Source organism: Syngnathus scovelli, chromosome 3 (assembly GCF_024217435.2).
Source record: "Syngnathus scovelli strain Florida chromosome 3, RoL_Ssco_1.2, whole genome shotgun sequence".
NCBI lineage: Eukaryota > Metazoa > Chordata > Actinopteri > Syngnathiformes > Syngnathidae > Syngnathus > Syngnathus scovelli.
The window spans coordinates 5,003,724-5,031,129 of record NC_090849.1 but is presented as its reverse complement, the minus strand read 5'-3'; the positions used below and the strand labels follow the sequence as shown (position 1 = coordinate 5,031,129).

Here is a 27,406-nt window from a genome sequence, read left to right as displayed (position 1 = left end):
ACGACGAAAGGGGTACTCACCATTGTAGCTCCTGCTGGTCAATGATACGAGCCTCTTCTTGCAGTGGAAAACATACAGCCAACAAACACCGTGGAACCTAAAGGAAGGAAATTAAACATTAACATTTAGCCTCAACCAACATTCACAGATACAACGCAACGCAAACTACACAAACGTAAATCTTTTTAAACACAATGAGTTGTACTTACCGTGTACGCTCTAGACGGTCCACTTGCAAGCAGAAAATAAAGATATTTCTGTTGATAATCGTCGTGTTTGTATCCGTTGTCTCGCTCAAGGCCATTGCGCCCACAGATTTGAATTTTGGCGAGAGTTCAGCCTATTGACGTCATTTCCGCGGTGTAATACCCGCATATCTGAAACGGCAAAGTTAAGAGTAGAGTTAAATAAAGTTTTTAATCAACGCAATAATTTACAAACGTTGACCAGTCGAAATAATCGTCGAAATTTGGCGTCTGTGGCTGGAAGCAGACGCCGAGTTCGACGTTCCTCCCAAATGCCACACTGCCTCGCTTTTCAGGCCTACAAAAAAACATATTTTTCAAAACAATGAGTTGTAATTACCTTGTACGCTCTAGACGGTCAAGTTGCAAGCTGAAAACAAAAATATTTGTCTTGTTAGTCGTCGTGTTACTAACCGCTGTGTCTTGTTTGCCAGCATTGCCGCTTTCCTACTTCCTGTTGCAAGCCACGCCCACGGATTATAATTTTGCCATGAGTTCCGCCTATTGACGTCATGTCCGCGTCGCATGACTGCGACGTAATATTATCTAAAACTGTTTGTGCGGCATGGTGTTGTTCTGTGCGGTATTGTGTTATTCTGTGCGGCGTCGTGTTGTTCTGTGCGGCGTAGTGTTGTTCAGTGCGGCGTCGTGTTGTTCAGTGCGGCATGTTGTTGTTCAGTGCGGCATGTTGTTGTTCAGTGCGGCATGGTGTTGTTCAGTGCGGCATGGTGTTGTTAAGTGCGGCATGGTGTTGTTCAGTGCGGCATGGTGTTGTTCAGTGCGGCATGGTGTTGTTCAGTGCGGGATGGTGTTGTTCAGTGCGGCATGGTGTTGTTCAGTGCAGCATGGTGTTGTTCAGTGCGGCATGGTGTTGTTCAGTGCGGCATGGTGTTGTTCAGTGCGGCATGGTGTTGTTCAGTGCGGCGTAATATTGTTCAGTGCGGCGTAATATTGTTCAGTGCGGCGTAATGTTGTTCAGTGGGGCATGGTGTTGTTCAGTGCGGCATGGTGTTGTTCAGTGCGGCATGGTGTTGTTCAGTGCGACATGATGTTGTTCAGTGCGGCATAATGTTGTTCAGTGCGGCATAATGTTGTTCAGTGCGGCATAATGTTGTTCAGTGCGGCATAATGTTGTTCAATGCGGCATAATGTTGTTCAGTGCGGCATGGTGTTGTTTAGTGCGGGATGGTGTTGTTCAGTGCGGCATGGTGTTGTTCAGTGCGGCATGGTGTTGTTCAGTGCGGCATGGTGTTGTTCAGTGCGGCATGGTGTTGTTCAGTGCGGCATGGTGTTGTTCAGTGCGGCATGGTGTTGTTCAGTGCGGGATGGTGTTGTTCAGTGCGGCATGGTGTTCAGTGCGGCATAATGTTGTTCAGTGCGGCATAATGTTGTTCAGTGCGGCATGGTGTTGTTCAGTGCGGCATAATGTTGTTCAGTGCGGCATAATGTTGTTCAGTGCGGTATAATGTTGTTCAGTGGGGCATGGTGTTGTTCAGTGCGGCATGGTGTTGTTCAGTGCGGGATGGTGTTGTTCAGTGCGGCATGGTGTTGTTCAGTGCGGCATGGTGTTGTTCAGTGCGGCATGGTGTTGTTCAGTGCGGGATGGTGTTGTTCAGTGCGGCATGGTGTTGTTCAGTGCGGGATGGTGTTGTTCAGTGCGGGATGGTGATGTTCAGTGCGGGATGGTGTTGTTAAGTGCGGCATGGTGTTGTTAAGTGCGGCATGGTGTTGTTCAGTGCGACATGGTGTTGTTCAGTGCGGCATGGTGTTGTTCAGTGCGGGATGGTGTTCAGTGCGGGATGGTGTTGTTCAGTGCGGGATGGTGTTGTTCAGTGCGGCATGGTGTTGTTTAGTGCAGCATGGTGTTGTTCAGTGCGGCATGGTGTTGTTAAGTGCGGCATGGTGTTGTTCAGTGCAGCGTAATGTTGTTCAGTGGGGCATGGTGTTGTTCAGTGTGGCATGGTGTTGTTCAGTGCGGCATGGTGTTGTTCAGTGCGGCATGGTGTTGTTCAGTGCGGGATGGTGTTGTTCAGTGCGGCATGGTGTTGTTCAGTGTGGCATGGTGTTGTTCAGTGCGGCATGGTGTTGTTCAGTGCGGCATGGTGTTGTTCAGTGCGGGATGGTGTTCAGTGCGGGATGGTGTTGTTCAGTGCGGGATGGTGTTGTTCAGTGCGGCATGGTGTTGTTCAGTGCGGCATGGTGTTGTTAAGTGCGGCATGGTGTTGTTCAGTGCGGCGTAATGTTGTTCAGTGGGGCATGGTGTTGTTCAGTGCGGCATGGTGTTGTTCAGTGCGGCATGGTGTTGTTCAGTGCGGCATGGTGTTGTTCAGTGCGGGATGGTGTTGTTCAGTGCGGCATGGTGTTGTTCAGTGCGGCATGGTGTTGTTCAGTGCGGCATGGTGTTGTTCAGTGCGGCATGGTGTTGTTCAGTGCGGGATGGTGTTGTTCAGTGCGGGATGGTGTTCAGTGCGGGATGGTGTTGTTCAGTGCGGGATGGTGTTGTTCAGTGCGGTATAATGTTGTTCAGTGCTGCATAATGTTGTTCAGTGCTGCATGGTGTTGTTCAGTGCGGGATGGTGTTGTTCAGTGCGGCATGGTGTTGTTCAGTGCGGCATGGTGTTGTTCAGTGCGGCATGGTGTTGTTCAGTGCGGCATGGTGTTGTTCAGTGCGGCATGGTGTTGTTCAGTGCGGCATGGTGTTGTTCAGTGCGGCATTGTGTTGTTCAGTGCGGCATGGTGTTGTTCAGTGCGGCATGGTGTTGTTCAGTGCGGCATGGTGTTGTTCAGTGCGGGATGGTGTTGTTCAGTGCGGCATGGTGTTCAGTGCGGCATAATGTTGTTCAGTGCGGCATAATGTTGTTCAGTGCGGCATGGTGTTGTTCAGTGCGGCATAATGTTGTTCAGTGCGGCATAATGTTGTTCAGTGCGGTATAATGTTGTTCAGTGGGGCATAATGTTGTTCAGTGCGGCATGGTGTTGTTCAGTGCAGCGTAATGTTGTTCAGTGGGGCATGGTGTTGTTCAGTGCGGCATGGTGTTGTTCAGTGCGGCATGGTGTTGTTCAGTGCGGCATGGTGTTGTTCAGTGCGGGATGGTGTTGTTCAGTGCGGCATGGTGTTGTTCAGTGCGGCATGGTGTTGTTCAGTGTGGCATGGTGTTGTTCAGTGCGGCATGGTGTTGTTCAGTGCGGCATGGTGTTGTTCAGTGCGGCATGGTGTTCAGTGCGGCATAATGTTGTTCAGTGCGGGATGGTGTTGTTCAGTGCGGCATGGTGTTGTTCAGTGCGGCATGGTGTTGTTAAGTGCGGCATGGTGTTGTTCAGTGCGGCGTAATGTTGTTCAGTGGGGCATGGTGTTGTTCAGTGCGGCATGGTGTTGTTCAGTGCGGCATGGTGTTGTTCAGTGCGGCATGGTGTTGTTCAGTGCGGGATGGTGTTCAGTGCGGCATGGTGTTGTTCAGTGCGGCATGGTGTTGTTCAGTGCGGCATGGTGTTGTTCAGTGCGGCATGGTGTTGTTCAGTGCGGCATTGTGTTGTTCAGTGCGGCATTGTGTTGTTCAGTGCGGCATGGTGTTGTTCAGTGCGGCATGGTGTAGTTCAGTGCGGCATGGTGTAGTTCAGTGCGGCATGGTGTTGTTCAGTGCGGCATGGTGTTGTTCAGTGCGGGATGGTGTTGTTCAGTGCGGGATGGTGTTGTTCAGTTTGGCATGGTGTTGTTCAGTGCGGCATGGTGTTGTTCAGTGCGGCATGGTGTTGTTCAGTGCGGCATGGTGTTGTTCAGTGCGGGATGGTGTTGTTCAGTGCGGGATGGTGTTGTTCAGTGCGGGATGGTGTTGTTCAGTGCGGGATGGTGTTGTTCAGTGCGGCATGGTGTTGTTAAGTGCGGCATGGTGTTGTTAAGTGCGGCATGGTGTTGTTCAGTGCGGCATGGTGTTGTTCAGTGCGGCATGGTGTTGTTCAGTGCGGGATGGTGTTCAGTGCGGGATGGTGTTGTTCAGTGCGGGATGGTGTTGTTCAGTGCGGCATGGTGTTGTTCAGTGCGGCATGGTGTTGTTAAGTGCGGCATGGTGTTGTTCAGTGCGGCGTAATGTTGTTCAGTGGGGCATGGTGTTGTTCAGTGCGGCATGGTGTTGTTCAGTGCGGCATGGTGTTGTTCAGTGCGGCATGGTGTTGTTCAGTGCGGCATGGTGTTGTTCAGTGCGGCATGGTGTTGTTCAGTGCGGCATGGTGTTGTTCAGTGCGGCATGGTGTTGTTCAGTGCGGCGTAATGTTGTTCAGTGGGGCATGGTGTTGTTCAATGCGGCATGGTGTTGTTCAGTGCGGCATGGTGTTGTTCAGTGAGGCATGGTGTTGTTCAGTGTCGCATGGTGCTGTTCAGTGCGGCATGGTGCTGTTCAGTGCGTCATGGTGCTGTTCAGTGCGGCATGGTGTTGTTCAGTGCGGCATGGTGTTGTTCAGTGCGGCATGGTGTTGTTCAGTGCGGCATGGTGTTGTTCAGTGCGGGATGGTGTTCAGTGCGGGATGGTGTTGTTCAGTGCGGGATGGTGTTTTTCAGTGCGGCATAATGTTGTTCCGTGCGGCATAATGTTGTTCAGTGCGGCATAATGTTGTTCAGTGCGGCATAATGTTGTTCAGTGCGGCATAATGTTGTTCGGTGCGGCATGGTGTTGTTCGGTGCGGCATGGTGTTGTTCAGTGCGGCATGGTGTTGTTCAGTGCGGCATGGTGTTGTTCAGTGCGGCATGGTGTTGTTCAGTGCGGCATGGTGTTGTTCAGTGCGGCATGGTGTTGTTCAGTGCGGGATGGTGTTGTTCAGTGCGGGATGGTGTTGTTCAGTGCGGCATGGTGTTGTTCAGTGCGGCATAATGTTGTTCAGTGCGGCATAATGTTGTTCAGTGCGGCATGGTGTTGTTCAGTGCGGCATAATGTTGTTCAGTGCGGCATAATGTTGTTCAGTGCGGCATAATGTTGTTCAGTGCGGCATAATGTTGTTCAGTGCGGTATAATGTTGTTCAGTGCGGCATAATGTTGTTCAGTGCGGGATGGTGTTGTTCAGTGCGGCATGGTGTTGTTCAGTGCGGCATGGTGTTGTTCAGTGCGGGATGGTGTTGTTCAGTGCGGGATGGTGTTGTTCAGTGCGGCATGGTGTTGTTCAGTGCGGCATGGTGTTGTTCAGTGCGGCATGGTGTTGTTCAGTGCGGCATGGTGTTGTTCGGTTCGGCATGGTGTTGTTCAGTGCGGCATGGTGTTGTTCAGTGTGGCATGGTGTTGTTCAGTGCGGCATGGTGTTGTTCGGTGCGAGATGGTGTTGTTCGGTGCGGGATGGTGTTGTTCGGTGCGGCATGGTGTTGTTCAGTGCGGCATAATGTTGTTCAGTGCGGCATGGTGTTGTTCAGTGCGGCATGGTGTTGTTCAGTGCGGCATGGTGTTGTTCAGTGCGGCATGGTGTTGTTCAGTGCGGCATTGTGTTGTTCAGTGCGGCATGGTGTTGTTCGGTGCGGCATGGTGTTGTTCAGTGCGGCATGGTGTTGTTCAGTGCGGTATCGTGTTGTTCAGTGCGGTATCGTGTTGTTCAGTGCGGTATCGTGTTGTTCAGTGCGGTATCGTGTTGTTCAGTGCGGTATCGTGTTGTTCAGTGCGGTATCGTGTTGTTCAGTGCGGTATCGTTGTGTTTCGTATTGTGTTGTGTTGTTCGTAATGTGTTGTGTTGTTGGTATTGTGTTGTTGGTATTGTGTTGTGTTGTTCGTATTTTGTTGTTTTGTTCATATTGTGTTGAGTTGTTCATATTGTGTTGAGTTGTTCGTATTGTGTTGTGTTGTTCGTATTGTGTTGCCTCTAACACTTAGCTTCTAACACTTAGCCTCTAGCACCTAGAAGGTAAATAAATAGGAAGGAAGGACTCACCGGTGACGTCGTCGCCCACGTCCAAGCGTTGTACTTTGTATTTTCATCCTTCTGACAGTGGAAAACATATAGCCAACAAACACCGTGGAACCTAAACGAATGAAAGAAAACTATCATTTGGCCACAACCAACATTCACAGATACAACACAATGTGACGTGCGGGGTTGAGGTTAAAGGTTGAGTAAATGGCCCTCGTTTTAAACTACTTTTTTGAAAAGGAGTGGGAACAAGTAAGACGTATTTAATTTATTTATTGGGAAGTAGTAAGACTTATTAAATTTATTTAATCTACTTTTCTTCCCAGGCAAAATTTGATGTGCTGCAATTCCAAATTTCCAAAGTGAATGAAGGAATGAAATCCTTTAAATTATGATTTTGTATAAATACTAGGCATAAACACAAAATCTACGGCACAAAATGGGCAGACTTTACTTGTTTGAAAAGGACTGGTTACAAGACAGACTTTTTTAATTTATTTAATGGGAAGAAGACTTATTTAGTTTAATTGATCTATTTTTGTTCCCTGGCAAAATTCGATTTGCTGCAATTCCAAATTTCCAAAGTGAATGAAGGAATGAAGTCGTTTAAATTATGATTTTGTATAAATACTAGGCATAGACACAAAATCTACGGCACAAAACGGGCAGACTTTACTTGTTTGAAGAGGACTGGTTACAAGACAGACTTTTCTGATGTATTTAATGGGAAGAAGACTTATTTAGTTTATTTAATCTCTTTTTGTTGCCTGGCAAAATTGGATTTGCTGAAATTGTATTTTGCCAAATCTTGACTTGAGACCTGATAGGAAGTATTAAACGCTTAGTTAAATCGATACAAGTTGGTAATAAGAGCGAGTAATGTTGGTTGAAGCGATGAATTAAGGTTGAAAGCAATTTAAATTATGACTTTGTATAAATACTAGATATTAACAGAACATCTACTGAGCAAAATGGGCAGAGTTTACTTGTTTGAGAAGGAGTGGCTTATTTAAGACTAAGATTTATTTAATCTGTTTGTTCCCAGGCAAAATTGGATGTGATGCAATTCCAAATTTCACCACATGATGGTGCCCAATTTTGACTTCATAGGACATATTCAACACTTAACTATTATGTTCAAGGTAATCAGATTTGTTTATTATTCTAATGGGCTTTTCAAAACTATTCTGGATTACTACTTTGGATCTATTCTACATTACTTGGCAACAACATACTCTGTAACAGATTAGGCAGTATAATCACATATGTTAACTTGAAAGTGCCCACACTCAATCTACTTATCGTGATGTGTTAAATCAATTACTGTTAGACATTATTATTCTGATAATCTACCAAATCTTTGAATTGAAGAATTTGTGATTTAATTAATAGCTTGTTGTTATGTTCAGGGTAATCAGACTTGTATATAATTCTAATGGCCTTCTTTTGAAAACTATTCTGAATTACAACTTTGGATCTTATATTACTTTGCAACAATATACTCGGTGACAGATTAGGCAGTATAATCACATATGTTAACTTCAGTGCCCACACTGTATTTATTTATGGTTATTTGTTAAATCAAGTACTGTTAGACATGAAATAGGAAGTGTTTAACATAAATGTTATGGCTACTCACCATTGTAGCTCGCTCCTGGTCAATGATACGAGCCTCTTCTTGCAGTGGAAAACTTGCAGCCAACAAACACCGTGGAACCTAAAGGAATGAAATTAAACATTAACATTTCGCCTGGACCAATATTCACACGTACAACGCAACGCGGCTACACTTCTGCTAGCGCCTCAGCTACACGTTGCTATTACAAACGTAAATCTCTTTAAACACAATGAGTGTTACTTACCGTGTACGCTGTAGACGGTCCAGTTGCAAGCAGAAAATAAAGATATTTCTGTTGATATTCGTCGTTGCTCAGTGGCTCACGGCCATCGCGCCAACAGATTTGAATTTTGGTGGAAGTTCAGCCAATTACGTCATATCCGCGGCACATGACTGCGACGTAATACCCGCTTATCTGAAACGGCAGTTAAAAGTAGAGTTACATCAAGTTTTCTTTTTTAATCAACGCAATCATTTACAACCGTTGACCAGAAAGAATCGTCGAAATTCGACGTTCCCCCCAAACGCCACACTCACTCGCTTTTCAGGGCAACAAAAGTACTTCTTTTTAAAAACGATTAGTTGTACTTACCGTGTACGCTCTGGACGGTCCAGTTGCAAGCAGAAAATAAAAATATTTCTCTTGTTAGTCGTATGTTACCATCCGCTGTGTCTTTGTCAACATCGCCATTTTCCTACTTCCTGTTGCGAGCCACGCCCACGGATTTAAATTTTGGCGGAAGTTCCGCCCATTGGCGTAGTTTTCGCGTATAGCAAATCCGATTGGTTGGGAAGGGGGCGCGGTTATGCAGCCGAGGGGTCCTGTGATCGGTGGGATGTAAAGTAGGCGTCGACGTCACGTCCGCGTCACGTGACCACGACGTGGCAGACGTCATATAGCAACCGCTGTTTTGTTTAGTAGACTTACAGTTGTTATGCATTGACATAATGGCGCACACTCCAAATAGATTTAAATAAATTAAATAATTCTTCTGCCCACTCCCTTTTAAACAAGTTAACTCTCCCCGCGGATTTGAATTCCGGCGGAAGTTCTGCCCATCACGTGACGTCTGTCACGTGACCACACGCGGCAGATGTCATATAGCAACCGCTGTTTTGTTTAGTAGATTTACAGTTGTTATGCGTTGACATAATGGCGCACTGGTTAGCATGTCCACCTCTTAAGCATGATGTTGCGGGTTCGACGCCTGATCAATGTTAGCATGGAGTGAGCTGAAGTGCATGGCGCTGAAGATTTGAATCTTTGAAATGAGCTGAGGTCTGACGTATCAGGCAGAATGGTTTGCCATCACGTTCAACAAAAAATAGAAACTTTCCCACTCTGATAAAAACGTCCTGTGTTCATCTACATATTTTCGTTTTGCTGTGCATCTTTTCCCTGCCATTTCGAGAGCCCAATTGACACTAATAGTTTACTGGAATGTGTTTGCCCATCCTACTTTGTGGAATTTCACCACATGCGCTTTTGACGAAAATACAAAATTGAACTCAAGTGAAGCCAACACGCACAACCCCCCCCCCCCCCCACACACACACACACACACACACACACACACCTACACACACACACAAATGTTGATATGAACATAAAAGAGCCGCATGCGGTTCGGGAGTTGCGGCTTGGCCAAACCTGTACTATACAACTTTATTTGTGTAAAATTTTCACAACAGCTGTCACACAAACAAAGCGGGAAAAACCGAAGACGTGCGTGTTCCGCCCACGCTGGATTTATTTGCACCTTTGAAAAGACACCGTATTGCCGCAGATGTGGCAAAGAGTACTTTTGGGCATCTGAGACGGAAGGATGTCCAAAGCATCACGTCACCTGCTCTGGTAGGAATGGTGGTGGGACGTTGAGGTCAACCGCTTTGGGGTTGGCTGAATCTTTGGTCGCAGGATGCCACACACTTGAAGACAGAAGCAGAAAAGCAGAGCTAAATGCAAAATGTACTCACCGGTGACTCCAATTTTTTCCCCCCCTGAAGAAATGGATGGACGGGTGGCCCCGGCTGGCCGGTGGGACTCTTGTTATTCTGACCCTTTTTAGTGCGCGTTTGGGGCAACAACCGTTTTTTGTGGCGCTCTCTTCTGGTTCAAGAGTGCCCTGCATGTGAATTTGCCTTTCCTGCCTTCTGATTGGATGAGCGCCGGTGTGACGCGGTGCCTCTGTCACCGTGGCGGGGGTATACGTCGGCATCGGAGCGTCTGCCAACGTCTGAGACCGGCTGGCAGTGTATCGGAGGTGTCGAGTGCGGTGCCGCTGGAGCTCACTCACCAGCTGGTGTTAGGGCCACAGAATGAAGGCCAAGGAGAAGACTAGAAAGAGAAACAGAAACTTCTCCTCCAATTGTTTGATTTGTCTCTTCTGAGCTTCGATGAATTCTTTCAGCTCTTTGTTCCTCTAGGACGGACAAATGGAAAGTAGCCTTCAAAAGCCAGTAAGCGTGCAAGTAAGTGCCGGGCTGGCTTTGGGCCCTTACCTGTTGCGCGCTGTGCAGCAGATCCATTCTCTCTTGGAGGATGCAAGCGTCGCGCTCCCTCAACTCCCACATCAGGGCTCGCTTCCATTGGTCCACGGCGCTCCTAAGCTCTTGTCTCTGATCCGCCGTCAGCACGTCATTCACGCCAGCGTGGCTGGCTTTTTCGCCGTCCGTGGCGGGGCAGTCCCGCTGCGGTAGCGCCTCGTACAACATGGCCTCCAGCTCCATGATCCTCTGGGCCGCAATCCTCGTCCATCAGTGGTCCGGCGGGAGATTTGAGGGCGGCTTACCTTATGAGCCTGGTCCATGGAACGCTTCCTGAAGTCCAACTCTTCATCCAGGTAGCCCTTCTGGTTGCAGAACATATCCTAGCACAGCTCAAGGTCAGAATTGTTGGGGCACATTGCCCCGAGTTCCCCTTGGCTGATGTCGCGTGTCTGTCTACCTTCTCACTTTCAATGTCCAACATCTTCTGTTGAAGTGCTGACTTGGTCACTTTGATGTATTCTAACCACTGAGGAAAGGCTGCTGTCACATAAGCAGAATGCGAGAGCGTGCGTGGACGTGCGCGTTACCTTCTCGGCTAGGGTGGGAAGGGTCCTGGCGTGAATCACGACCACCTGCTCCTCGTTGGTGAGATTCTGCAAGAGCCCAAAGGCACAGCGTCAACAAGGTTCTTTCAGCGCAAAGCCTTCCAAAAGTCACATTTGAGCCGCCGAGTCTCGTGGAGTGCGAACATAAGGAGTTCGACATACACTTACGGCGTTATCGCCCAGGATGTCCCGCTTCTTCATCAGATCACTGATGACGATGTCCTGGGGAAAGGCGCAAGGAGCAATGTAAGGTGTTCTGGGACCTCAGGTTAAGGTTAGGGTTGCGAGGGACGCCTTACGTACGCTCACGCCGTCGGCCTCGCAGTAGATCTGCAAAGGGCTGAGGCCGTCTGGGAAACGGACTTGCAGAAACTTCAAGACGGGGGAGCGCCACTCCCTCTCCTGAAAGGCAGAGGCATGCATCCGTCCGTCCGTCCGTCCGTCCGTCCGTCCGTCCGTCCGTCCGTCCGTCCGTCCGTCACATCTCTGGCCTCAACACGCTTGTGCGAGTCTTCCCACCTCCAGCTCCAGGATGCGGAACTCAAGCAGTTCGTTTTGGTCTCGGATATCCTGGATGCGCTCTTTCAGACGCGCTTCTTCCGCCTCCATCCGCCTGACCTGAAAAGACAGTCAGACCTCATCTGCGGGGCTTCCGGACGGGTGTGACGCCAAGCGACTCCGCCCAGCGCCTTTCTTTCCGTCACCTTTTCGGCCAACTGCTGATTGCTCTGACGCAGCAGCTGCTTCTCCTCCACCCACTTGACATTCTAGAAGAGACAAACGCGTGGACAGCTTTGGAATGTTGTGTCATTTTCATCCACAAATTCTTTGGTTGACTGGAAAATGACATTTGCTTTTCTCCGCATTTTCCCAGCCACGTTCAGGGGGGGGGTTGGTCCAGTAATGCCAGACGAATGAGTGACTGAAGAATGTAGCTATTTTGTCTGACAAAAAGGTGTGCTCATTGATAAGCTTACCTGTCCTTGTTGCTTCAGCGCTGACTCCAGATCTGCTACTCTGCTTTGATAGTGACCCATTTCTACTGTCATGTAACATGGGGGGAAGAGATGGTGCAAATGGTAAAATATGGATTGTTCACAGGAATAAATTGGCAGAGCTGAAATTCCAAATTTGTCCAAAAGATGGCGCCAGACCAAAACATGAGACCAAAAAAGGGGCCAAAATAAGCTAAGCAAGTTAAAATAGAAATAAAACAGGAACACGGTGTCGGATTGTGAGTCACGCATGGACGCACAAATGTGATTTTTACTTTTTGATTTCTTTGCTTGGCTAAAAATGTATTCTGTAACAGCTTAAAGCAATATTGTTAGTCAATTCGATCAAGGGACCCGCCACTATGAGAATAGTGGCGTGACATAAATTGTTTGGAGAAGCACAAATGTGATTTTTACTTCTTGATTTCTTTGCTTGGCTAAAAATTGATTCCCTCTTTCATGAACTGTGTTTTGCAATCGAATTGTTCTGGGATTGAATGATTTTATTAACACGGGTATCAGTGGGTGAAATTGTTCGGTTTCTGGAGTGATTAAGATTTGTAATTCTATTTCATGTTTCTTCAATAAATGTGTTGTGTATATTCATCTACTTTGTTGTGCGCTGATTTGTACTGAATGTACAATCGATGGTTCGGGGTTGATTTGACAATTTGATTAATGTGCGGGGGGTTATTATGGTATAACATAGGACCGTAATAAATAAAAGTAACATCAGACAATTTTAGAGAATTGAATAACTTTCGTAGTTATTTGAGACACGAGTGAATTTCAATCCGTTTGAAAGTTTGCTTCGTCTGAATAAATTAACGGAAGTGTTTGAATCGGATTATTGGTTTGGTGTAGAACTGAAAGTAATTTAATTATTTGAAGGGCGCAGGCCCGTTTCCCCTTTTGACGGGCCGCGTAAAAAGTAACTCCGAACATGTTAGAGAATTAAATAACTTTCGTAGATATTTAAGGGAAGAGTGAATTTCGTCAAAAGTGAATTCGTTTGAAAATTTACTTCCTCTAAATAAAATAACGACGATGGTTAAAATAGATCATTTGAGTTGGTGAAGGATAAAAGTATTTCGATTGTCCGTCGGGCCGCGTCAAAAGTTAAACAGGACACGATCGAAAAATAGACTTGCCTTCCAAATTAATTACTGGGCAAATCTAAATAGAGTAAGACATTTTTATTCGTTTTAAGAAAGTTGTTATTCTTTTTAAGCAATCAAGTGGGGTGAAGCACTCCGACAGTTAAGTGCTTGATCTACATATAAGAAGTTAGAATTAATAACGTAAAGTGCATTAATTTTCTCCTTAAATGCTATTATTGTCACACTTTTATTAATTCGATTCTCTTTCGAATAAACAAGTTGGTCGGCTCGCTGCTTGAGCGACCAAGTAGAACGGACCCATATCAACATTTACTTCGGCAAAACTAGTGCTAGGGTGCGCTATACAAACGAATCCCTGAGGTCTTAACAAAGACATCTAAAAATATCCGTAACATAATAAGAACTTCAAACATTAGCGGGGAGCCATCAATACGATGCGGTCACTTCGAAGTCTTGCCTCGAATTGAGTTACTCGGCTCGAGCTTAGGGTGACTTGAGAGGGATTGGCGTCGTACAGAAATTAGATTGATTCCGGTGGAGTTAATTTAACTCGGGTGGTTAGATTACGGACGAATCTCCGAACCCGGCTAAGACAAACCCGTTACCGGGAAGCCGGGGGCACCTTATTGAAAGAGGTGCGTTTGACACTACCATCAGCTTTTCTCTGGTCTGAAAGGAGGAGGAGGGAGGCTCCTCCTCCTCCTTTCAGACCAGAGAACACCCGAGGCTGGGTGAGAACGGGGAGGCTGCGACCCGGCCGGGGGTTGCGGGAAGGGGCGCCACCTTGATCTCCTTCTCGGCGTCGTAGTCCCCTCCGCTGGTCTGGGCTAGCAGAGCATAGGCTCGTTGCAGCGCTTGATATTCTTGCGTCAGCTGGCGGTAGCGAAGCTCCGCCTCCTAATGCACACACCAATGCAACACAGCACTAGTACCAGAATCAGTCAGACCGGCGACAAAGCACCCGCGACGCAAAGACGAGTCCGATTCCAGGCTGAAGAGGAATGTTTGGCGCCAATATGCTGGCAGAAATGGCGGGCTACCTCTTCGGGTTCCGTGTCGGGGGTTCTGTCGGTGTGAAAAGACAAGGACGATCCGTCCGAGTCCACCAACACGTCTTCGTCGTAGCCGTAAAATGTTTCGATGACCTGCGGGCGCGGAAGCAAACATCTCTCTGAACAAACTGAAGCGACACCTCACGATGAATCGACGAGAGGAACGATAGCGAGAAAAAGGCCATTTCATCTTGCGCAACACCAAGCAGCCGCAAACAAACAGACTCACCTTGCAGGACCTCACGCTTTGTTCCTCCTCAGAGATTCTCGACGGCGGTATCGTAGCAGCAAATCTCTCTCCCGTCGACACAAATAATCCGCCTTTGAGATTCTTTGGATGCAAAGGGAACGAACGTCTCCGGCGCAGAAACAAACGCGACTCACGATGACATTTCTGACATGAGCTCCTGTCTCCAGAGCCTGAAAAACCCGTCACCGGCGATGATTGGAGGGACGCTCGTCTTTTCCAAAAGTGACAACTACAGGGTGTGTCAGGGTTTTCCAGATTATCTTTATCGTATGATTATGTTGCTTTGACTTTGACTGCAACCTGTAATAAATAATATTATTTATCCCTTATTTATCCCTATCGCTTATCCCTTCCTACACAAAGTCGTAAAACATCCCTTGCTATGTTTTGACTAGAGGTCAAGGGCTTTCTCTATTCAATCCACTCTTACACCCACCCTGTTTCTCTTAATAAAAATGCTCGTGCAGGAGCCGAGAGTCAGACTTCATTCGTACAACGGATGGACTCTCCACCTGCAGGTGTCCAAAAGAACTTACTTGTCTCCCGTGTGGTTCTTGCAAAATAAGTTGGAGCGAGCGCAACTCTAACAGGGTGCATTTTGCCACTAGCTGCCTACGGACAATGACGTCGCGCTCGCGGCTCATGGTTGACGGGCTGAGCAGCCGGGCGAGTCCGTCGTTTTCAGCGCACAGCGAGTGGCAAAGGCGCTGACAAAACGGGAGCTTTGAGCTGCTGAAAACGGCAAAACAAGTCTAAAGCGTGTTCAAACGCGTGCGCACAATGCTCCTGCTTGAAAGGTCGGAATTTAAGGGGCCAATTTTTTGGATGGCGGCCGCCGGCCAAGCTTTGGACGGAAAAGGTTTCCTGGCGACAGCGAGCGAGCGCGGCGCTGCCGTACGTGCACCGAGTCGCCTGCCTGAAGACCTTGGACAAGTCGTCGATGATGTGCCGCTGCTCCACAACTTGAAGGAACTCCATTTCACCGTCCTGCTGGCCGCAACCGCGCTCCAGGTCATTGAGCGAACTAGGCCTTCTCTGTGGAACACAAATTCAGTGGACTCTGTTGGCATGCCGCCGTTGTTCGCGTCGACTTACCAAGCTTGCCATCTCCTCGTTCTCCTGGGTGACAAAGCGCACTTTGTTTTCAAGGCGACACAGCACCAGCGAGAGTTCTTCATTCTTCCTGCTCAGGCGTTTGTTTTTGTACAGGAGTGGCAGAAACTGGCTTTCTGTTTCTCTCAGTCGCTTAAGCTGCAAGCATGAAGTGCGGGATGCGAAAGACGCACAACACGCGGGCCAGAACGTATCCATTCCTTTTGCATCGGTTTGAACGGAATCGTGGCTTTGGCTCCCAATAAAAGACATCTACCAGGCAACCGACTCGCCGCGCCGCTCAACTAATAAGCAAGCGCAATGGGTGCCTCGCTGGATGGCGCGCATCAAACGTAGCGCAAACCTTCAAGCGTGCCGTCAATAAATTACCAGTTCATTGCGCTCTTCAGAAAGCAGGCCGTTTCGATCCTCCAGTTTCCTGATGACTGCGCTGAGCTCAGCGATTTTCAGATGAAACCTTCGCGTGTCCCGATCCTCCTGAGACTGAAAACGCCCCGCAACACACACACACAACCACTCGTTCAAAGTTCAAAACTGTTTTTGTGCTACCTTCCTCCAGCAACGAACTAAGTCATGCGTACTGCAAGTGTGTGATGAGGTGGCTTACGCTATGAAGAGGATTGCTAGTAGCGCCGTTGACCCCACTTCCAGGGTAGTTTAGGCCCGCCCTTTGGGAATCCCTCAGGGCAGCGATCTGCTGCTCGGCAGCCTGAGTCTGCAGCTGAAGGCGGTGGACGTGGCCGGCCCCAGGGATTTATCCAAAACACTAACCGCTCTGTCTTTCAGCTTGATCTCATCCATCTGGATGTACAAACGGGGAGCGCTCAGGCAGGCGGGCAAACTCATTTGCCAGAATTGTGACAAAAACAAAGAGAGCAACCGGCCAATTTTTATCTTGAATCGACTAGAACACCATTGCTGTGACAAAAGCGAAGCGAGCAACCGGACGTTTTCTTCTTGTGAAATAGAATAGAATAGAATGCCTTAGGTGTCATTGCACTGCAGGTATACAACGAAATTGGGAACATAGCCACGCACCGCGCATCTGATCAGTCCTACCAGTCGGCGGATCTCCCTCTCGCAGTCTCTCTTGGTTCGGCTCAGCTCCTCCCGATGCTGGTGATGAGCCGATCGGAGCTCGGCCGCTCGGGACTGCCAGGCCTGCTGGGCCGCTGCCAGGGCTTCTTCCGCGCTCCTGGTGGAGGCGACACCGCTCGGTCTCCCGACACCGCCGCGTCTCCTCCACTTCCGCCAGCAAAGCGCCCCCGCTCCTCACCTGAGCAGACATTGCGCCACATCGGGCCGTTGAGACCGCAACGGAGCGCCGCGATGCTTACTGGGGACAAGCTACACAATACGGTAGCGGCCGCATCGGAGCCCGACGTGGCATGCGGTTAGTCAGACACGGATTGAGCGGATCACCTTGTCCATGGAGCCGTCCCTCAGGCTGAGGACCAAGGCATTCAGTCGCTGGATCTCTCCATCTTTGATTTTGATCACTCTCATCAGCTCCATTTCATGCTGCCGCAGTAATGTCTCCCTGGTAACGGCTAACTTTTTCTGCTTCTCCTCATGGAGTTTGCTTTTGAGTTCCGTCATGGCGGCGGTGGCACGGTGGTGCTCCGCCCGCAGGTCCTGACTTCTCTCTCTCTCCAGACAGTTGACCTGACATGACTTAGACAAACTTTATTGTCATCTTGTCTGCACATGGTGCATACAAAACGAAATTTCGTTGCACACGGCTTACAACAAAGTAGTGATATTGCAGTTGAATAGAAGTAACATATCCTATGAAAAAATATATATACATATACTGTATATATATATATTACAAATAAGTATAAAGTGCAGCAGTGCTAATTATGCAATAGTGCAAGTAGGCAAAACAGTATTCAAGAGTGTGCAGAGGAATGCTAAACCATGTATTAAACTTCTATTTAAAGGGTTTACACAAGTTCAGTAAAGTTGGTAGTGCGAGATAGTGCAAGATAGAGGTCCGTAGTGTCATAAAGTACAGTTCTGTGAATGTGTGATGCAGAGTTCAGTTTAGAGCTCAACAGTTCTAATGTTCAACAGTCTGATGACAGCAGGGAAAAAGCTGTTGCAGAACCTGGTGGACCTGCAGCGGATTGTGCGAAACCTCTTCCCAGAGGGCAGCAGGGAGAACAGTCCATGGTGGGGGTGTGATGGGTCATTGATGATGTTACGGGCATGGGACATGCAGCGCTGAGATGAAATGTCCTGAATGGAGGGAAGAGGAGCCCCTATGATCCTTTCTGCTGTCCTCACCACTCTCCTCACATTCTTCCAATCGGAGGCGGTGCAGCCTCCACACCACACAGAGAGTCAGCTTGTCAGAATGCTCTCTATGGTGCTCCTGTAGAACGTCCTCATGATGGGTGGGGGCAGGTGGGCTCTCCTCATCCTCCGCAGGAAGTACAAGCGCTTCTGTGCCCTCTTGATCAGTGCCGTAGTGTTCATAGTCCAGGTGAGGTCTTCTGTGATGTGGACCCCCAGGAATTTGGTGCTGCTGACCACCTCCACAGCTGAGCTGTTGATGATCAGTGGAGCGTGGTGAGGCTGGTTTTTCCTGAAGTCGACGATGATCTCCTTCATCTTCTCCACATTCAGGATCAGGCTGTTGTCTCTGCACCAGCCCACCAGCTGCTCCACCTCCTCTCTGAAGTCCAGGTCGTTGTTGTCTCTGATGAGCCCCACCACCGTTGTGTCGTCTGCGAACTTCACGATGTGATTGGTGGTGAACCTGGGGACGCAGTCGTGTGTCATCAGGGTGAACAGCAGGGGGCTCAGGACGCAGCCCTGAGGGGAGCCTGTGCTGAGGGTGATGACATCAGAGGTGTTCTGTCCGACCCGGACTGACTGAGGTCTGTTGGTGAGGAAGTCTAGCAGCCAGTTGCGAAGGGGGGTGTTGAAGCCCAGGTGTTCCAATTTTCCTACTAGATGCTGTGGGATGATGGTGTTAAACGCTGAGCTGAAGTCCAGGAACAGCATCCGAACATGGGTGTTCTTCTCCTCCAGGTGAGCCAGGCTCAGGTGAAGAACGGAGGAGATGGCGTCCTGAGTGGAGCGGTTTTGCCGGTCGGCAAACTGGAACGGGTCAAATAATGGGGGGAGTCTGGAAACGATGTGATCTTTAAGCAGCCTTTCGAAGCACTTCATCATGACCGGAGTCAGTGCAACAGGCCGGCAATCATTAAATGAGGTGATTTGAGGTTTCTTCGGCACCGGAATGATGGAGGCAGTCTTAAAGCACGCTGGCACTGTGGCTTGGCCCAGCGAGGTGTTAAAAATGTCTGTGATGACCCCAGCCAGCTGACTTGCACATTCCCTGAACACACGCCCAGGAATGTTGTCGGGGCCAGGGGCCTTACGGGGGTTGACTCTCCTCAGGGTCTTCAACACATCGGCGGAGTCAAGGCAGAGTACCTCCTCTTCCTGATGGGGGACAGTTTTAACTGCTGGAGTGCCGTTTAGTGCCTCGAACCTCCCAAAGAAGTTATTTAGACCATTTAGAAAGTCAGCATCAACTTCACCCACCGGGGGGGAGGGTGAGTTGTAGTCTGTAATCGCCCGTATGCCTTGCCACATACTCCTGGTGTTGTTGGCGTCGTGGAAACGATCCTGAATTTTTCGACTGTGGTCTCGCTTCGCTACCCTGATGGCACGGTTCAAGTTGGCTCTTGCTGTCCTCAGTGTCTCCTTGTCGCCAGACTTGAAGGCAGAGTTCCGCGCTCGTAGCGTTTGACGTACCTCCTCAGTCATCCAGGGTCGTTGGTTGCCCCGGGTGATGATATTCTTAGTGGTGCTGACGTCCTCGGTGCATTTGTTGACGTAGGCTGACACAGTCATGGCACACGCATGTCAAATCTACATCGGGGAAACTGGGAGGGAGGGAGGGAGGGAGGGAGGGAGGGAGGGAGGGAGGGCGGGAGGGAGGCAAGCAGGGAGGCAGGCAGGCAGGGAGGCAGGCAGGGAGGCAGGCAGGGAAGCAGGCAGGGAGGAAGGCAGTGTCTGTCTGTTGAGGTTTTCACCTTGTTCTTCTCCTGCTGAAGTTCTAACTGGACGTCCATCAGTTTGGCTCTCAGCTCGTCATTGGCGGCCTGAAAGGCGTCCGTTCGCTCCGCCTTGACCCGCCCTGCCGGAGCTCGTTTGGACATCTCTTACTCGAGTCTCGCCCGGTCGTCAGTCAGAGATCACAACATTTGTACCTGGAGAGCACAAACGCAGCGCTGTTTTCCACTGGCTTCGGACTCAACTTCAATCGGTACCGTAACGTACAACATCATAAACATAGATCTAGCTTGACTTATTCATTGAATAAATGCATTTGGTTCTTCAAAACTGTATCACGCAACATAGCGTGACCGAGACGGCCGTTATCCACCTGCGTGAAGTTATTTGGTGAAATGAATGAGATGTTTAAGACACAATCGTTCTGTCTCTATGTAGATGAAGGGAAATAATCGATTGCTGAAGGTCCAAAGGTGTTGTGATAAACAAATAAACATATTAGTGACATATTTGTGATAAACATATTAGGCAGGATAATCACATATGTTAACTTGACTGCCCACACTGTATTTATTTATGGTTATTTGTTAAATCGAGTACTGTTAGACATGAAATAGGAAGTGTTTAACATAAATGGACGACGAAAGGGGTACTCACCATTGTAGCTCCTGCTGGTCAATGATACAAGCCTCTTCTTGCAGTGGAAACCATACAGCCAACAAACACCGTGGAACCTAAAGGAAGGAAATTAAACATTAACATTTAGCCTCAACCAACATTCACAGATACAACGCAACGCAAACTACACAAACGTAAATCTTTTTAAACACAATGAGTTGTACTTACCGTGTACGCTCTAGACGGTCCACTTGCAAGCAGAAAATAAAGATATTTCTGTTGATAATCGTCGTGTTTGTATCCGTTGTCTCGCTCAAGGCCATTGCGCCCACAGATTTGAATTTTGGCGAGAGTTCAGCCTATTGACGTCATTTCCGCGGTGTAATACCCGCATATCTGAAACGGCAAAGTTAAGAGTAGAGTTAAATAAAGTTTTTATTCAACGCAATAATTTACAAACGTTGACCAGTCGAAATAATCGTCGAAATTTGGCGTCTGTGGCTGGAAGCAGACGCCGAGTTCGACGTTCCTCCCAAATGCCACACTGCCTCGCTTTTCAGGCCTACAAAAAAACATATTTTTCAAAACAATGAGTTGTAATTACCTTGTACGCTCTAGACGGTCAAGTTGCAAGCTGAAAACAAAAATATTTGTCTTGTTAGTCGTCGTGTTACTAACCGCTGTGTCTTGTTTGCCAGCATTGCCGCTTTCCTACTTCCTGTTGCAAGCCACGCCCACGGATTATAATTTTGCCATGAGTTCCGCCTATTGACGTCATGTCCGCGTCGCATGACTGCGACGTAATATTATCTAAAACTGTTTGTGCGGCATGGTGTTGTTCTGTGCGGTATTGTGTTATTCTGTGCGGCGTCGTGTTGTTCTGTGCGGCGTAGTGTTGTTCAGTGCGGCGTCGTGTTGTTCAGTGCGGCATGTTGTTGTTCAGTGCGGCATGGTGTTGTTCAGTGCGGCATGGTGTTGTTCAGTGCGGCATGGTGTTGTTCAGTGCGGCATGGTGTTGTTCAGTGCGGCATGGTGTTGTTCAGTGCGGCATGGTGTTGTTCAGTGCGGCATGGTGTTGTTCAGTGCGGGATGGTGTTGTTCAGTGCGGCATGGTGTTGTTCAGTGCGGCATGGTGTTGTTCAGTGCGGCATGGTGTTGTTCAGTGCGGCATGGTGTTGTTCAGTGCGGCATGGTGTTGTTCAGTGCGGCATAATATTGTTCAGTGCGGCGTAATATTGTTCAGTGCGGCGTAATGTTGTTCAGTGGGGCATGGTGTTGTTCAGTGCGGCATGGTGTTGTTCAGTGCGGCATGGTGTTGTTCAGTGCGACATGATGTTGTTCAGTGCGGCATAATGTTGTTCAGTGCGGCATAATGTTGTTCAGTGCGGCATAATGTTGTTCAGTGCGGCATAATGTTGTTCAGTGCGGCATAATGTTGTTCAGTGCGGCATGGTGTTGTTTAGTGCGGGATGGTGTTGTTCAGTGCGGCATGGTGTTGTTCAGTGCGGCATGGTGTTGTTCAGTGCGGCATGGTGTTGTTCAGTGCGGCATGGTGTTGTTCAGTGCGGCATGGTGTTGTTCAGTGCGGGATGGTGTTGTTCAGTGCGGCATGGTGTTCAGTGCGGCATAATGTTGTTCAGTGCGGCATAATGTTGTTCAGTGCGGCATGGTGTTGTTCTGTGCGGCATAATGTTGTTCAGTGCGGCATAATGTTGTTCAGTGCGGTATAATGTTGTTCTGTGGGGCATGTTGTTGTTCAGTGCGGCATGGTGTTGTTCAGTGCGGGATGGTGTTGTTCAGTGCGGCATGGTGTTGTTCAGTGCGGCATGGTGTTGTTCAGTGCGGCATGGTGTTGTTCAGTGCGGGATGGTGTTGTTCAGTGCGGCATGGTGTTGTTCAGTGCGGGATGGTGTTGTTAAGTGTGGGATGGTGGTGTTCAGTGCGGGATGGTGTTGTTCAGTGCAGCATGGTGTTGTTAAGTGCGGCATGGTGTTGTTCAGTGCGACATGGTGTTGTTCAGTGCGGCATGGTGTTGTTCAGTGCGGGATGGTGTTCAGTGCGGGATGGTGTTGTTCAGTGCGGGATGGTGTTGTTCAGTGCGGCATGGTGTTGTTCAGTGCGGCATAGTGTTGTTCAGTGCGGCATGGTGTTGTTCAGTGCGGCGTAATGTTGTTCAGTGGGGCATGGTGTTGTTCAGTGCGGCATGGTGTTGTTCAGTGCGGCATGGTGTTGTTCAGTGCGGCATGGTGTTGTTCAGTGCGGCATGGTGTTGTTCAGTGCGGCATGGTGTTGTTCAGTGCGCCATGGTGTTGTTCAGTGTGGCATGGTGTTGTTCAGTGCGGCATGGTGTTGTTCAGTGCGGCATGGTGTTATTCAGTGCGGCATGGTGTTGTTCAGTGCGGGATGGTGTTCAGTGCGGGATGGTGTTGTTCAGTGCGGGATGGTGTTGTTCAGTGCGGCATGGTGTTGTTCAGTGCGGCATGGTGTTGTTAAGTGCGGCATGGTGTTGTTCAGTGCGGCGTAATGTTGTTCAGTGGGGCATGGTGTTGTTCAATGCGGCATGGTGTTGTTCAGTGCGGCATGGTGTTGTTCAGTGCGGCATGGTGTTGTTCAGTGCGGCATGGTGTTGTTCAGTGCGGCATGGTGTTGTTCAGTGCGGCATGGTGTTGTTCAGTGCGGCATGGTGTTGTTCAGTGCGGCATGGTGTTTTTCAGTGCGGCATAATGTTGTTCAGTGGGGCATAATGTTGTTCAGTGCGGCATAATGTTGTTCAATGCGGCATGGTGTTGTTCAGTGCGGTATAATGTTGTTCAGTGCTGCATAATGTTGTTCAGTGCTGCATGGTGTTGTTCAGTGCGGGATGGTGTTGTTCAGTGCGGCATGGTGTTGTTCAGTGCGGCATGGTGTTGTTCAGTGCGGTATGGTGTTGTTCAGTTCGGCATGGTGCTGTTCAGTGCGGCATGGTGTTGTTCAGTGCGGCATTGTGTTGTTCAGTGCGGCATGGTGTTGTTCAGTGCGGCATGGTGTTGTTCAGTGCGGCATGGTGTTGTTCAGTGCGGCATAATGTTGTTCAGTGCGGCATAATGTTGTTCAGTGCGGCATGGTGTTGTTCGGTGCGGCATGGTGTTGTTCAGTGCGGCATGGTGTTGTTCAGTGCGGCATGGTGTTGTTCAGTGCGGCATGGTGTTGTTCAGTGCGGCATGGTGTTGTTCAGTGCGGCATGGTGTTGTTCAGTGCGGCATGGTGTTGTTCAGTGCGGCATGGTGTTGTTCAGTGCGGGATGGTGTTGTTCAGTGCGGGATGGTGTTGTTCAGTGCGGCATGGTGTTGTTCAGTGCGGCATAATGTTGTTCAGTGCGGCATAATGTTGTTCAGTGCGGCATGGTGTTGTTCAGTGCGGCATAATGTTGTTCAGTGCGGCATAATGTTGTTCAGTGCGGCATAATGTTGTTCAGTGCGGTATAATGTTGTTCAGTGCGGCATAATGTTGTTCAGTGCTGCATGGTGTTGTTCAGTGCGGGATGGTGTTGTTCAGTGCGGCATGGTGTTGTTCAGTGCGGCATGGTGTTGTTCAGTGCGGCATGGTGTTGTTCAGTGCGGCATGGTGTTGTTCAGTGCGGCATGGTGTTGTTCAGTGCGGCATGGTGTTGTTCAGTGCGGCATGGTGTTGTTCAGTGCGGCATGGTGTTGTTCAGTGCGGCATGGTGTTGTTCAGTGCGGCATGGTGTAGTTCAGTGCGGCATGGTGTTGTTCAGTGCGGCATGGTGTAGTTCAGTGCGGGATGGTGTTGTTCAGTGCGGGATGGTGTTGTTCAGTGCGGGATGGTGTTGTTCAGTGCGGCATGGTGTTGTTCAGTGCGGCATGGTGTTGTTCAGTGCGGCATGGTGTTGTTCAGTGCGGCATGGTGTTGTTCAGTTCGGCATGGTGTTGTTCAGTGCGGCATGGTGTTGTTCAGTGCGGCATGGTGTTGTTCGGTGCGGCATGGTGTTGTTCGGTGCGAGATGGTGTTGTTCGGTGCGGGATGGTGTTGTTCAGTGCGGCATGGTGTTGTTCAGTGCGGCATAATGTTGTTCAGTGCGGCATGGTGTTGTTCAGTGCGGCATGGTGTTGTTCAGTGCGGCATGGTGTTGTTCAGTGCGGCATGGTGTTGTTCAGTGCGGCATTGTGTTGTTCAGTGCGGCATGGTGTTGTTCGGTGCGGCATGGTGTTGTTCGGTGCGGCATGGTGTTGTTCAGTGCGGCATGGTGTTGTTCAGTGCGGTATCGTGTTGTTCAGTGCGGTATCGTGTTGTTCAGTGCGGTATCGTGTTGTTCAGTGCGGTATCGTGTTGTTCAGTGCGGTATCGTTGTGTTGTTGGTATTGTGTTGTGTTGTTCGTAATGTGTTGTGTTGTTGGTATTGTGTTGTTGGTATTGTGTTGTGTTGTTCGTATTTTGTTGTGTTGTTCATATTGTGTTGAGTTGTTCATATTGTGTTGAGTTGTTCGTATTGTGTTGTGTTGTTCGTATTGTGTTGCCTCTAACACTTAGCTTCTAACACTTAGCCTCTAGCACCTAGAAGGTAAATAAATAGGAAGGAAGGACTCACCGGTGACATCGTCGCCCACGTCCAAGCGTTGTACTTTGTATTTTCATCCTTCTGACAGTGGAAAACATATAGCCAACAAACACCGTGGAACCTAAACGAATGAAAGAAAACTATCATTTGGCCACAACCAACATTCACAGATACAACACAATGTGACGTGCGGGGTTGAGGTTAAAGGTTGAGTAAATGGCCCTCGTTTTAAACTACTTTTTTGAAAAGGAGTGGGAACAAGTAAGACGTATTTAATTTATTTATTGGGAAGTAGTAAGACTTATTAAATTTATTTAATCTACTTTTCTTCCCAGGCAAAATTTGATGTGCTGCAATTCCAAATTTCCAAAGTGAATGAAGGAATGAAATCCTTTAAATTATGATTTTGTATAAATACTAGGCATAAACACAAAATCTACGGCACAAAATGGGCAGACTTTACTTGTTTGAAAAGGACTGGTTACAAGACAGACTTTTTTAATTTATTTAATGGGAAGAAGACTTATTTAGTTTAATTGATCTATTTTTGTTCCCTGGCAAAATTCGATTTGCTGCAATTCCAAATTTCCAAAGTGAATGAAGGAATGAAGTCGTTTAAATTATGATTTTGTATAAATACTAGGCATAGACACAAAATCTACGGCACAAAACGGGCAGACTTTACTTGTTTGAAGAGGACTGGTTACAAGACAGACTTTTCTGATGTATTTAATGGGAAGAAGACTTATTTAGTTTATTTAATCTCTTTTTGTTGCCTGGCAAAATTGTATTTGCTGAAATTGTATTTTGCCAAATCTTGACTTGAGACCTGATAGGAAGTATTAAACGCTTAGTTAAATCGATACAAGTTGGTAATAAGAGCGAGTAATGTTGGTTGAAGCGATGAATTAAGGTTGAAAGCAATTTAAATTATGACTTTGTATAAATACTAGATATTAACAGAACATCTACTGCGCAAAATGGGCAGAGTTTACTTGTTTGAGAAGGAGTGGCTTATTTAAGACTAAGATTTATTTAATCTGTTTGTTCCCAGGCAAAATTGGATGTGATGCAATTCCAAATTTCACCACATGATGGTGCCCAATTTTGACTTCATAGGACATATTCAACACTTAACTATTATGTTCAAGGTAATCAGATTTGTTTATTATTCTAATGGGCTTTTCAAAACTATTCTGGATTACTACTTTGGATCTATTCTACATTACTTGGCAACAACATACTCTGTAACAGATTAGGCAGTATAATCACATATGTTAACTTGAAAGTGCCCACACTCAATCTACTTATCGTGATGTGTTAAATCAATTACTGTTAGACATTATTATTCTGATAATCTACCAAATCTTTGAATTGAAGAATTTGTGATTTAATTAATAGCTTGTTGTTATGTTCAGGGTAATCAGACTTGTATATAATTCTAATGGCCTTCTTTTGAAAACTATTCTGAATTACAACTTTGGATCTTATATTACTTTGCAACAATATACTCGGTGACAGATTAGGCAGTATAATCACATATGTTAACTTCAGTGCCCACACTGTATTTATTTATGGTTATTTGTTAAATCAAGTACTGTTAGACATGAAATAGGAAGTGTTTAACATAAATGTTATGGCTACTCACCATTGTAGCTCGCTCCTGGTCAATGATACGAGCCTCTTCTTGCAGTGGAAAACTTGCAGCCACCAAACACCGTGGAACCTAAAGGAATGAAATTAAACATTAACATTTCGCCTGGACCAATATTCACACGTACAACGCAACGCGGCTACACTTCTGCTAGCGCCTCAGCTACACGTTGCTATTACAAACGTAAATCTCTTTAAACACAATGAGTGTTACTTACCGTGTACGCTGTAGACGGTCCAGTTGCAAGCAGAAAATAAAGATATTTCTGTTGATATTCGTCGTTGCTCAGTGGCTCACGGCCATCGCGCCAACAGATTTGAATTTTGGTGGAAGTTCAGCCAATTACGTCATATCCGCGGCACATGACTGCGACGTAATACCCGCTTATCTGAAACGGCAGTTAAAAGTAGAGTTACATCAAGTTTTCTTTTTTAATCAACGCAATCATTTACAACCGTTGACCAGAAAGAATCGTCGAAATTCGACGTTCCCCCCAAACGCCACACTCACTCGCTTTTCAGGGCAACAAAAGTACTTCTTTTTAAAAACGATTAGTTGTACTTACCGTGTACGCTCTGGACGGTCCAGTTGCAAGCAGAAAATAAAAATATTTCTCTTGTTAGTCGTATGTTACCATCCGCTGTGTCTTTGTCAACATCGCCATTTTCCTACTTCCTGTTGCGAGCCACGCCCACGGATTTAAATTTTGGCGGAAGTTCCGCCCATTGGCGTAGTTTTCGCGTATAGCAAATCCGATTGGTTGGGAAGGGGGCGCGGTTATGCAGCCGAGGGGTCCTGTGATCGGTGGGATGTAAAGTAGGCGTCGACGTCACGTCCGCGTCACGTGACCACGACGTGGCAGACGTCATATAGCAACCGCTGTTTTGTTTAGTAGACTTACAGTTGTTATGCATTGACATAATGGCGCACACTCCAAATAGATTTAAATAAATTAAATAATTCTTCTGCCCACTCCCTTTTAAACAAGTTAACTCTCCCCGCGGATTTGAATTCCGGCGGAAGTTCTGCCCATCACGTGACGTCTGTCACGTGACCACACGCGGCAGATGTCATATAGCAACCGCTGTTTTGTTTAGTAGATTTACAGTTGTTATGCGTTGACATAATGGCGCACTGGTTAGCATGTCCACCTCTTAAGCATGATGTTGCGGGTTCGA

The 27,406-nt window shown here is 47.8% G+C and overlaps 1 protein-coding gene and 2 long non-coding RNA genes across 5 annotated transcripts; all 3 read right to left on the bottom strand.

Annotated features, from left to right (window-relative positions):
• Positions 1-213: 213 nt before the first annotated feature.
• Positions 214-8,943, bottom strand: LOC137840186 (uncharacterized). The gene is made up of 6 exons (XR_011086671.1): positions 8,336-8,943; positions 7,988-8,158; positions 7,765-7,842; positions 6,147-6,237; positions 586-615; positions 214-377 (listed from the first exon to the last, which is right to left on the bottom strand). It is a non-coding gene; the product is annotated as an uncharacterized lncRNA (long non-coding RNA).
• A 385-nt stretch (positions 8,944-9,328) lies between these two features.
• Positions 9,329-14,920, bottom strand: LOC125993647 (janus kinase and microtubule-interacting protein 3-like). 3 transcript variants are annotated; one of them, XM_068650307.1, is made up of 14 exons: positions 14,236-14,920; positions 13,995-14,099; positions 13,738-13,851; positions 11,816-11,880; positions 11,543-11,605; positions 11,358-11,456; positions 11,142-11,240; positions 11,001-11,060; positions 10,821-10,886; positions 10,691-10,759; positions 10,536-10,613; positions 10,246-10,479; positions 10,041-10,166; positions 9,329-9,672 (listed from the first exon to the last, which is right to left on the bottom strand). In XM_068650307.1, exons 4-13 carry the CDS (start codon positions 11,873-11,875, stop codon positions 10,050-10,052), a joined length of 945 nt encoding a protein of 314 aa, XP_068506408.1. In that variant the 5' UTR covers positions 11,876-11,880; positions 13,738-13,851; positions 13,995-14,099; positions 14,236-14,920; the 3' UTR covers positions 9,329-9,672; positions 10,041-10,049. The 3 variants fall into 3 exon arrangements, with proteins under 3 accessions (XP_068506408.1, XP_049618360.1, XP_049618361.1); XM_049762403.2 differs by lacking the exons at positions 13,738-13,851; positions 13,995-14,099; positions 14,236-14,920 and having other exon boundaries at positions 11,816-13,600; XM_049762404.2 differs by lacking the exons at positions 13,738-13,851; positions 13,995-14,099; positions 14,236-14,920 and having other exon boundaries at positions 11,007-11,060; positions 11,816-13,600.
• Positions 14,921-24,408: 9,488 nt separating this feature from the next.
• LOC125993678 (uncharacterized) lies at positions 24,409-27,401 on the bottom strand. The gene is made up of 4 exons (XR_007490381.2): positions 26,794-27,401; positions 26,446-26,616; positions 26,223-26,300; positions 24,409-24,695 (listed from the first exon to the last, which is right to left on the bottom strand). It is a non-coding gene; the product is annotated as an uncharacterized lncRNA (long non-coding RNA).
• Positions 27,402-27,406: the final 5 nt, after the last annotated feature.

Excerpts from the sequence above, each read along its gene's own strand:
- LOC125993647 (XM_049762403.2), bottom strand. The coding sequence starts at position 12,085 with ATGCGTGACTCACAATCCGACACCGTGTTCCTGTTTTATTTCTATTTT. Across the intron at positions 11,606-11,815 it reads CGCTGAAGCAACAAGGACAG|AATGTCAAGTGGGTGGAGGA; the intron begins GTAAGCTTATCA and ends TGTCTCTTCTAG. Across the intron at positions 10,760-10,820 it reads TTCCCACCCTAGCCGAGAAG|TGGTTAGAATACATCAAAGT; the intron begins GTAACGCGCACG and ends GCCTTTCCTCAG.